The sequence below is a fragment of the Anolis sagrei genome, chromosome 2 (assembly GCF_037176765.1).
Source record: "Anolis sagrei isolate rAnoSag1 chromosome 2, rAnoSag1.mat, whole genome shotgun sequence".
Lineage (NCBI taxonomy): Eukaryota > Metazoa > Chordata > Lepidosauria > Squamata > Dactyloidae > Anolis > Anolis sagrei.
Genome location: NC_090022.1, coordinates 264,994,212 through 265,005,175, shown reverse-complemented (window position 1 = coordinate 265,005,175; position 10,964 = coordinate 264,994,212). Strand labels below are relative to the sequence as shown.

Below are 10,964 nucleotides of genomic sequence, written 5' to 3'. Positions count from 1 at the left end.
ACCTCTATATTCTTGGACCAGTTTTGGCTTGAGGCATGTGTATATCATTGTAAATATTATGCACTATGTTGTTGTTGAGTTGCTGCACGTTATTCATGTAGGAGCCTGATCCAGAATGCCCTGTTAATTCAGTGGGAATTGTAGTGGTGTAGTGTGTTCAAATTAAAATGCAAATAAGTTCTACCTGGACTGGGGACCCTGGTTTCAGGGAAAGACTAAGCATTTCTTGTAGAGGCCAGAATGAAGCATTGTGTATATGTTTCAGACAGTGAAATGTATCCTGATTTCAATTTTAATAAATAGTTTTTAGGGGAGAAGAATTTTTCTGGGTTTCCTGCCTAATCAGTTTGGTTACTTTCACTGCTAGTATATTAGCTTCATTATTAAAAATACATCTTTTCTTTTCTACACATAACAATTGCTGGAAAGTTAGAGCCCTCATTTGGAAGCTGATAATGATTTATTAATTATGCATTATATTTTAGCATATATAGTACCATAAAAGCTTTTTTTTCCCCTAACACTTCACATCAGTGGGATTTTTATTTTTTTTAATTAATGTATACATGAAATTTGAGTGCTCAGTGTTTCATTCTGAAACTTCAGTAAAAGCCATTCATAAAATTATATTCAAGCAAACAAGGTGAAGCTATGTGACTAAATATACAGGGACATTAAACATTTATTATAAATTATTCTGTCTTTAGTAACTAACTTTTAAAATATGGTATAATTAAAAAAAATTAACGAAATTGTCTTGGAATGTTTAGCGAAACATAATCCCAGGTGGATTGGTTTGAATATCTGCCTTAAAGGTATCATTGGATAGGATGATCAGTCCCAAATTAACCCACTTGTGTCTCATTAATTTAAATGGTAAAGACTTTTAATTATGTATTTCCTCTTATTGAAATTGCTTTTGCTTTCTAATGTTGACATAATTACACCCTATGTTTGCAATCAAATGAAATTCCTCATTCAGAAATGGTATAGAATTATCTTTAATATATTTTGTTTCTTGTATTGGAGAAAAATTTACAGCATCTGGGTTTATTCATTTTCTTGTCAATATAGTATAATTGGAAAACATCACATGTCAAGCCACGGGATCCTGAGTGCTACCATGGTTTAACCACTGGAGCCAACACACACAATCAGGTTTAACATGTGTTTTTCTTAACTCCCTGGGCATATACAGTGCATAGAGAACCCAATTATGACTGGACTATCAGATGCTGAAACATTACACTACTGAGGATATGTTAAAAAAAATTGTGATAACTAAACATAAGCGGTCTTAGACTAGCATGATGCCAATATTGTAGTTTCTGAATTTAAAGCCATTGTATATTTGTTGCAATTTTTCGGAGATACTCCTGTCTTCCTCAGTATTAACTCCAGTTTGCTAATACAGCTGCATAGTTAAGTTTGGTGTCATTTACATTAAGAAATAATTTGTTTGGCTACATTTTTTAAAAGCCATAAATATTTTTATTTGCAGTCCACAAAGTCTTTTGTGATGTTGACATAGCTATCTAGTAGATGATATATCAACCTACAAGATAGAAAACTCAATCTATGCCTGAGATTCAGGAAATCTCGTGGTGTTTATCAGCACAGTTAAGTCTGCTGTGGCAACTCCTTCTAGGCCCACAGTGTTCCCCCTTTATAATTAATTAGGACATAACATTGTTGCCATGGTGGTTAGTCAAAGCCAGTTCTATTTCTAAATGAAGGTTTAAGGATTGAGGCTAAACTCATAATTTCTTAAATCCTAGTTAGCAACTTTTAGCATAATATTGATACATAATATTCATCTCAGTTTCAATAATTGCTCCTAATAAAAATGAATAAGTAGAATGGTATGTTCACTTACCTAGTCCATTACTTGTATCCATGCGATAAATGCCAAAAATGCCAATTAACAGATTATCAGTGCCCATCTAGAATGGCATTCTAGAAAAGCCTGAATCATCTGCCATTTTAGAAATTTCCATTGGAGATCTGTGAAAAATAGTTTCCCCATAATTGGGTCAATTGGAGCTAAATAAGTGAATCACTTACGCCATTAAAGGTAGAGCATGGTCTTTTCACAATTATAGTATCTGAATTCTTAAATAATTAGTATTTATATATGGATTTTTTTTACTCTATGGCATTATTAATAGTCTATATAGTTAAGCTCCTAGCTCTTGATCAACAACATCAATTTTCTATACTGAGTCTTTATACCTACTTAGTAATTTAGCAAATATGTCAGCTGTTGAGCAGAAAACTGTTCAGTCATTTAAAAATACTATATAATTTTTTTAGACAGAAAGCTCTGCATAATATATAATATTTATAAGTAATAGTTGTATCCTAGTACCAAAGTTTGCAGTATTTAATGCCAACATCATGAAGTGATGGGAAGAATAAAGTCATCCTATAAGCAGCAGCTATGCTCAGGCCTTGCAGACTCAGTGCCATGGTTATCCTGATTTAAGTGTACACATCTTTCTTTCTTTTTTCCTGCTGCCTTCTACCTTGCCAAACTCTATTGTCTTTTGTAATGAGTCAGGTCTTCTCATGATATGTCCAAAATGCAACAATCTCAACAAGAACCAGAATATATGCAAGGACCCTGTGGGCAATTAGGTCCAACCCCCTACTGAATGCAGAATATCCAGCTAGAACATCCCCAGCAAATACTTTTCAGCCCCCCCCCCCCCCCTTTGAAGATACCCAGATTCTCTAAGCCAATGTTTTTCAAACTGTGCTCCTCCTGGTGTTTTGGACTTCAGCTCCCAAAATTCCTAACAGCTGGTAAGATGGCTGGGATTTCTGAGAGTTGAAGTCCAAAACGCCTCGAGGAACACAGTTTGAGAAAACTGCTTTGGGCAATTGGTTCCTTTGCTGAACCGCTCTTGCTATCAAGAAGTTCATTCTAATTCAATCTAAATCAACTCTCTTGCAACTTAAAACCATTAGACCTAGTTCTACTCTAAGGTAACAAGTCTGAACAATTCTCTTTGTGGCAGCCCTTACAATATTAAATAGTGTGATCGTGTCATCTCTCAATCTTCTCTTCACCAAACTGAACATGCTCAGCTACTTCAGCTTCTCCTGGTGTTTTTATTCTCCATGTCTCTTATTATTCTCATTGCTCTTCTTTGATTTTTATCCAACTTGTCTGTGTCCTTAAAATGAGATGCCTAGAACTGAACATAGCACTCCAAATTAGGTCTCGCCACTTCAGAATTTAAGGGGGCTATTACTTCCCTCGTCTTGGAAACTATAATTCTATTAATTCAGGCTAAAATAGCATGTACGGGCAGTCCCCGAGTTACAAACATATGACTTACAAACAATTCATAGTTAAGAATGGGGGTGGGATAACAGGAAGTGAGAGCAATCTACTCCTAGGAAGGGAAATTCACTCCTTAACCAGTTGTCTTGGGGAAAAGGTGTCTCCACAGACGTTTTTTCACCAGTCCTTGTTTCCACAACAAGCCATTTTTTTTTTCAAAATCCAATTATCACAGGGGCAGAAAGTGAGGTGAAATCTTCTGAACAGGGGCACAGACAGCAAAACGAACACCATAGGGGTGTTAACTCTTCCCTATGATAACCAAAGATAGATAGATAGATAGATAGATAGATAGAGATGGAGTTACACTTTAAAATGTACCTGTTCTGGCTTGCATACAAATTCAACTTAAGAACAAAGTTATAGAACCTCTTTTGTTTATAACTTGGGGACTGCATGTACCCTCTTTGCTTCTGCATTGCACTGCCAGCTCATGTTCAACAATAATACAAAAGTCTTTTCCAAGTGTATTGCTGCTAACAGGTGTATCCCCATCTTACAATTATTCATTTGGTTTTTGTTGCCTAAATAAAAAATCTTGCATTTCTCTGTTTAATTTAATTTTATTATTTTAGCCCCGTTTTCCAGTCTGTCAAATCTGCATTGATTTGTGAGATTTGCACCTATGTCATAATGGACATGCTAGTTTTCAAAGACAATATAGGCCAGAAAGCTACTCATTTCCGCTACTGATTTCTGACCTCTGACAAAGGTTTGCCACATTTTGGGCATCATCAAAGTAAAGTAAGACACAGAGCATATCTGTAGTGTGGCCAGAAGACTAAAAGATATATGTGATGGAATGCTAGTCAGTCAAATACGTTGGATAATGTAGATAGAAAGCATTTTGGCCATAGTTCCCTGGGCATATAGATTCAGAATTATAGATTCAGTTCCCTGGGCATATAGATTCAGAAGTACAGTCACCTGTCCGCATTCACAGGGCTAAGGGCGAAGGACCCCTGCAAAAGTGTGAAAAAACTGAATAAAAAACCTGCTTTTTCCCCCTGAGAGAACATCTCTCTACAAGTATTCTCTAGATCTCTAGGTCTTCCAGCGTGACTCTGCCAGAAATTAACCATAGAGTCTCACTGGTGGACTTAGTTATATTGCTTTGAGGGTCCTGGTGGGTTGAGAGAGTATAGAGAAATGATTTAAATGATTAAATAAATAAACAGAATTGGAGCAACCAAAAGAGCTGAGCACTGTCTTATTTGTGATCTCAGATACTAGATACTTTAAAGCATTTCTTAGAATAAGATCTAATGAATAGCAAAACATTTAAAAATACATTCAGATAGTGTAAGTGATGTACATGGTGTGACTGCTGAAATTAAAAACTGTTCCATGTATTCTACCTTGTCATATTCTGATATAGTGAGTCATATCTTCTAAGTTAGAAAAAGTTTGACTTAACAATTATTCAATATTTTTCTATGCAGTTTGGCAAAGGAAATGGTTATGTATGAAAAGGAAGCAAAACAACAGGAAGAGAAGATTGAAAAAATGAAAACTGAAGATCCTGATGACTATTCAATAAAAAAGCAGGTAAGGAATTTCCTTGTCCATGGTTATATTAATGATTTTTTACAGTTTACCTGAAAGATCTTGTAGTAATCCCAAGATTTCACCCTCCTTGCAAAAATCAACATCTGATTTCAAATGCATTTGTTCTGATGCATCTGTTTGTTAAAATATATATTTTACAATCTTGTATGGTAAAGCCCTCATATCCACCTGTTCAGAAACATTAAACCACAATACTATGGCCTTTTGCCACCTCCTGCCATTGAGGTTTCTCTCATCAGTGAGGCCTGTAGAGGTAATGTGTGTGAAAACTATATAGCAAACCATACCCTTGCTTTGGGAGAATACATTGAGGAAGAAATAAAATAGGAAAAGGAAAAAGAATTGCATATTGTTACATAACATCCTTCCTTCCTCCTTTCATTTGTTTCATTCCTTGGATATGTTTGAATGCTCTATGTCAGTGGTTCCCAACCTGAGGTCTGTGGACCGCCAATGGTCTACAAGAAATAAAATATGGTCTGTGGCATCACCATTACTACTCTGTTGCAACTAAAGCGACTGCTCTCGCAAAAACATCTTAAGTGTCAAGGCTTATTAAATATGGTTTTCTGAATCAGCACCCCAAACAACCAAACCAGATCTAAAGTTGATCAAAAACTTGATTTGTAACTCTTTTGGTACTAATGTTGGAGAGTGATCCCTGGTCAAGTAGTCCCTGGTCAAAAAAAGGTGGGGAACCACTGGTCTATGTAAATGGAATTGAAATGTGTGGTATGTATTGGCAAATGGTCTTCGGTTCTCCACATTGAAGTGAAGAACTTCCTAACTGTGAGAGCCGTTCAGCAGTGGAACTCTCTGCTTTGGAGTATGGTGGAGACTCCTTATTTAGAAGTTTTTAAACAGAGGCTGGATGGCCATCTGTCGGGGGTGCTTTGAATGCAATTTTCCTGCTTCTTGGGGTTGGACTGGATGGCCCATGAGGTCTCTTCCAAGTCTATGATTCTATAAATTGATATTAAATGTATAGATGTAATTTTGTATATTAGGCTGGTGAAGAAATGGCCTTCTGATTCATTTCAGTTTTAAGGTGTCCTTCCTCTTATATTACCATATTTACTCGAATCTAATTCTCACCTTTTTGACTAAATTACGTTGCCAAAATTGAGGTGCACATTTGATTCAGTGGTATGTTGGAATCGCGCACATAAACCTGGCTTCGTCATTAGGCAAGAGATCCTGACTAGGATGGAGATGGGAGAGGCAGAGGCTGGTGGGAAGCTGCTGCCCTTCCAGCAGGCCTGGTGAGAAGCTGACTTCTCGCCAGTCTTTTCGCAGTCACCTCTGGCTTCTCACCAGCCTTTTCACAGCTGCCGCCATCTTCCCACCAGGCCTGACAGAGAAGCACAGCTTTTCACCAGCCTTCTCAGGGCCACCACTTCCTCGCGTTACATTTGATAGCAGATCCTTTTTTGTAATATGAACCTTCAAAATGGGGTATGCATTGCATTCAATGGCACATTTTATCATCTCCCTTGGTCTTCAATTGGGGTGACATGGGCAGCCATCGGGAATTCTTTTCCTCTTGTTTCAGGGCAACACTAATTATAGGATCAATATCTCCCTTAGGATATGTGTGTGGGGGGGGGGGGGAATTAACCCTATATGAACAACATTGATTTGGGGTTATTAACCCTCTCTTCCATGTTTTATCAGGAAGCTAAACTGGATGGCTCTTGCAATTTATTTTAGTTCTATGATTATGTGACTTTTTCTACTTCTCACCCTTTCTTGCTATTACCTATTCTGAGAGCTATTACCTGGTATGGAGGAGACAGAGCTGCTGAAAAAAAGTGTGGGGATAAAGAGTTAAGCCCCCTCTCTTCTGCTTTTTAAAACCTTTTTGGAAAGTGCTATGTGGTAGGAAAGAAGCAGAGAGAAAAGTAGGTGATTCTGATGGTGGATTACTTCCGCTTGTATAGTTTTTTCCCATAGGATTGAAAATATTACTACTACTTCATCATGGTGTTTCTGTCCCACAAAAATAGGTTTTTACTTGCGCAGAAGTCTCATTTGGAAAGAGCAAGTGCTTAGCAGCATGGCAGGAAGATCTGACCACACATTTTCCAATCACCAAGACACTGTTTTGCTTCATCTGCTGACAGAAACTCCACTTCAGTCATTCTCTTCAGTGTTTGTTCTTGGTGCAATCAGTTTCCAATCTCTTCCTTTTTCTCATAATTCTGTTTACTTCATTTTCTTAATTGAATGTCCAAAAAAACCCCAAACTTTATTTTCACTATTTTTTCCTCACCCTTCCTGAACCTCCCATGGGCTCTGCTGTTCCCTTCAAACTTTGTTTTTGTCTGATCATAAGGTTGATTTGTCAGAACGAGAATTCTTAGTGCCTTTTTTGTTTTGGTTAAAGGCAAATTGTCAAGAAGTGTTCAATCAGCTAAAGTTTTACTTCCCAAATGCTTCCCACCTTCTGGGAAAAGTTTATACAAGTCACTTCATAAGTGGCAGCTGGCCAGCCTCTGCACAGGGCCTTGGTGTTTATTACAAAGGCTGGTAAGCAACTATTGATGCCATTGATCAACATGGTACTGGTAGCTGTTTTGGCACCTATTACTGCTGACCAAGCAGTATCTATCACCCTGACTACTGCAGTAAACCTTCTTACTCTGCGGTGAGGCACAAGGCAAAGGACAAATCAGCAAATACAAAGACTGCGCACAAGAAATGTGTTCAACCTGAGACATCGGACTTGACCAATCTGCCTAGACAAATATTGAAAAAGAAATCATTGCACCCAAAACAACAACTGATATCGTCTTTGACAATACTGCTAACCCTGCCTCCTTCTATGCTGATTCCTTTACCTCTTATTAAATTGAAATGTTTACCAGTTTCTGTAGGTGGAGCTTCATTGTGACATTGCTTGTAAAACACTGGTCTGGTGATTAGTAAGAAATAACTCTTAACTGCTTTTGGTACTGGCATTATTTGTAGAATGAGAGAAGCAATAACAAAATTAAAAATGAGCATTCACAGGCGCTGCTACTGGCGAGAATGGGTACTTTGTCTTGGTGCATTCTGATTTTCACTGAGAGTAGGACATGTTCCTCTGCCTGTTTGACTGCCATACCTAGGCCACATTTTTTTATGGCTATAGGCACTTGTAGTTGCACACCCTGAATCCCGTTCATAGTTTTCTGTGTTAGCATTTCAGTAAGAATCTTCATGCTTAACAAATTAGCAAATTGGTTTTCATTTATTTCCTGGCTGGATGCATTTTGGAATCAACTATTTTTACACCACCTTTTCATTGTGCGAATTTGAGCTGAAAATATTCCATGAAATAAAATAGGATGGGTTTGTGTACAATTACAAAATTGTCTCCTGAAGATGTATGCAAGATGTTCACATTCAGTGGGGTGCCAGAACCATAATTTTGTTCAAAAAGCATGGTGAGAATAATCTGTCTCCTAAAATGAAGTCCAAGGATGAGTAATAACTTTTTATGCATGATGAGCATCAAAAATATGAGCCTGCTGGTCTTTGCTTTTCATTTTTCTTTACCTTTCTCTTTTAGTCAGACCCTCCTGCAGTGAGCATACAATGTGATCAATAACTCAATAACTTTTTTCATGCAGTAATTATCTCTGTGTGGTATTATCTGAACACTGTTTTTATTTATTACCCAAAAGATGTCGGAGATATTTATATAACCAGCTGATCCCATTTTGGACAAAGCTGTTTGTGACAGCAGGGGAAATAGTTTATATTAAATAGTTTTTTAAAAACAAATATTTCATGGGAAGCTTTTTAACAATTCTTGTTTTGATTATAAGGAAAGGATTCTTCAATACTGTGTCTTTAATAAAATAGCATTGTTTTGTATGTATATACATACACATCAATGTGAATGCATAATTTTTGAATAGCTAGTGTAAAGAGTAAAGTTGCATTTTAGTGTTGAGGAGTTCATACACTTCATGAGTTTTTATATTGCAGATGGAAGTCTTGCAAGAATCTCGAATGATGATTCCAGATTGCCAACGCAGATTAGAAGCTGCACGGGCTGATCTTGTTCAGCTATTAGTAAGTATTGATGGAAAAAATCAGTGGGCTGTCAGGTGAATAGTTTTATTGTTATCAGATTGAAGCATTGTAATTCAGCTGATATACATTTCATATACATTTCTTTAATAATAGAATGCATTAATTGAAAATGTGGGAATTTTTAAATCTGCCAGTCATCAGAAGAAAAGCCCATTTAAAAAATCCTCTTACATAGAAGTGGGTATCCCCCCTTTTAAGTTCCTATTATTCTCTCTCTCTCTCTCTCTCTCTCTCACACACACACACACACACACACACACAGAGCGAGAATGACAGAATACCTCCATTTTTCTTTGGAGTCTGTCTAAAAATGGCAGCCAGAAGTGACATTGCATCTCTTCCAGTTATGATTATGATAGAAGTATCTGAGGAACATGTGGTTCTGGGTGTATAGGAGAGGTGAGAATTGCACAGTTGGCTGGGTACATCATCCTCCATCCCTGTATTAGAATACCCCCCCCCAAAAAAAAAACAACAATCTTTCCATTCAGAAAGCAGACCCCCAATTTTTAGCTGCATTGATTTAAAAACTAATATCACCATTAGCAAATTTTTGTAAATTTGAAGTATTTTAAACCCATTAAAGCTTGCAATTTGAAATGGCACCTTTTTGCTGATCTAGATGTAAAACTAATAATAGAATCATAGAGTTGGATGAGACCACCTATTAGAGGTAGCTTCAATGTTCCTCCCAAAAAATGTGAGATAAAAAAATTACCAAGACCATCCTTTGTTTTCACTGTACAGGTAAAGAAAAATAATAGTTGATTGGCATAATCCGTTAATGACAGACAACCATGCATGTGGTAGAGTAATTTTTAAAATACAATAAACACAACATTCATCATCTGTATTATCTTTGAAAATAGATTATATATCCCATATATGATATATTTGTATCTGGATACAGAGCTTACTGTCCTACTGAACTAGGCATATAATCTTGGATAAATGTATTCTTTTGTTATAATATGTCTGCTGTGTGCTGTCCATTCCAAACATTCCCCCAAGCATCTTGATAATTTGAAATTAAGGCAGGCACAAAGTATTTTTAATGTCTGGATTAATAAGTGAGTTACTGCCATTTGGTTCATTTCATTATCTTAATATTCCACTATTCTGTTGGCCTACAATTCCCAGTAACCCTGTCCAGTGTTGATGAATGCTGGGAACTGCAATTCATCCAGACCCAGAAGGTCATGCGAGTCCTACACCAGCCTTCCAGGATGATTATGTGTGCATTGATTTTAAGGGGAAGAGGTGGAATCCTATACTTTTGAAAATAGTAAAACTTTTTTTCTAATTTGTTTGATTTCAGGAAAATGAAAAGGAGTTGGAAGAAACTGCCGAATATAAAGACGCATTCTCAGTATTGGAGTCAATAAAGTTAGATGCCTAGATTGTGTTTACACTACTTAATGTTTGCCTCGGTATTGGGTCCATTTGCCACTCTTTATTAATGTTTGGCCATTGCTCTATTTGTGTAATCTTTACATATGATGATGTGCTAAAACTGTGTTTTGTTCAATTTCAGCTAATTTAGCCTAATCTTTCTTTGATGTTTTTAGAAACATTTTCTTGAAAGCTGTATAATCAGAATACAGACTGCAAATAAAAAAGAAATAATGAGTATTTTGTTGAGATGATTACTACTTGAAATCATACAAAGGTGGCCTTGTTTAAGCCTAAGAAAATCAGCCTAGTGCATCTGCCCAAAATCATTGCGTGTGGGTGGTACAGCAGGAAATGAGGTCCCACTGAGTGGCAACTGGCATAATATTGTAGTGTGCAGAGAGTCAAGATTGGCCTTTTCTCTAGATAATTTGCTTTCATATGTCAGTTTTTCTGCAAGTGTATAATATTTCATGTGTACACACAAGTTATGGATCAAACATGCTGTTTCTGATTTCCCAGTTGTATGCGGTTTCCATGAGTATGCCATCACTAGAAACATATGAGCTCT

At 36.8% G+C, this 10,964-nt stretch overlaps 1 protein-coding gene across 1 annotated transcript in view; it reads left to right on the top strand.

Annotated features, from left to right (window-relative positions):
* The window catches only part of TBCA (tubulin folding cofactor A), a 31,460-nt gene extending 20,827 nt beyond the window's left edge, over positions 1 to 10,633 (top strand). Inside the window, exons 2-4 of the mRNA XM_060761624.2 lie at positions 4,792 to 4,897; positions 8,894 to 8,980; positions 10,320 to 10,633. Coding sequence (XP_060617607.2) covers positions 4,792 to 4,897; positions 8,894 to 8,980; positions 10,320 to 10,400 — 274 coding nt within the window. The 3' untranslated portion in view covers positions 10,401 to 10,633. The remainder of the gene's footprint in view (positions 1 to 4,791; positions 4,898 to 8,893; positions 8,981 to 10,319) is intronic.
* Positions 10,634 to 10,964: the final 331 nt, after the last annotated feature.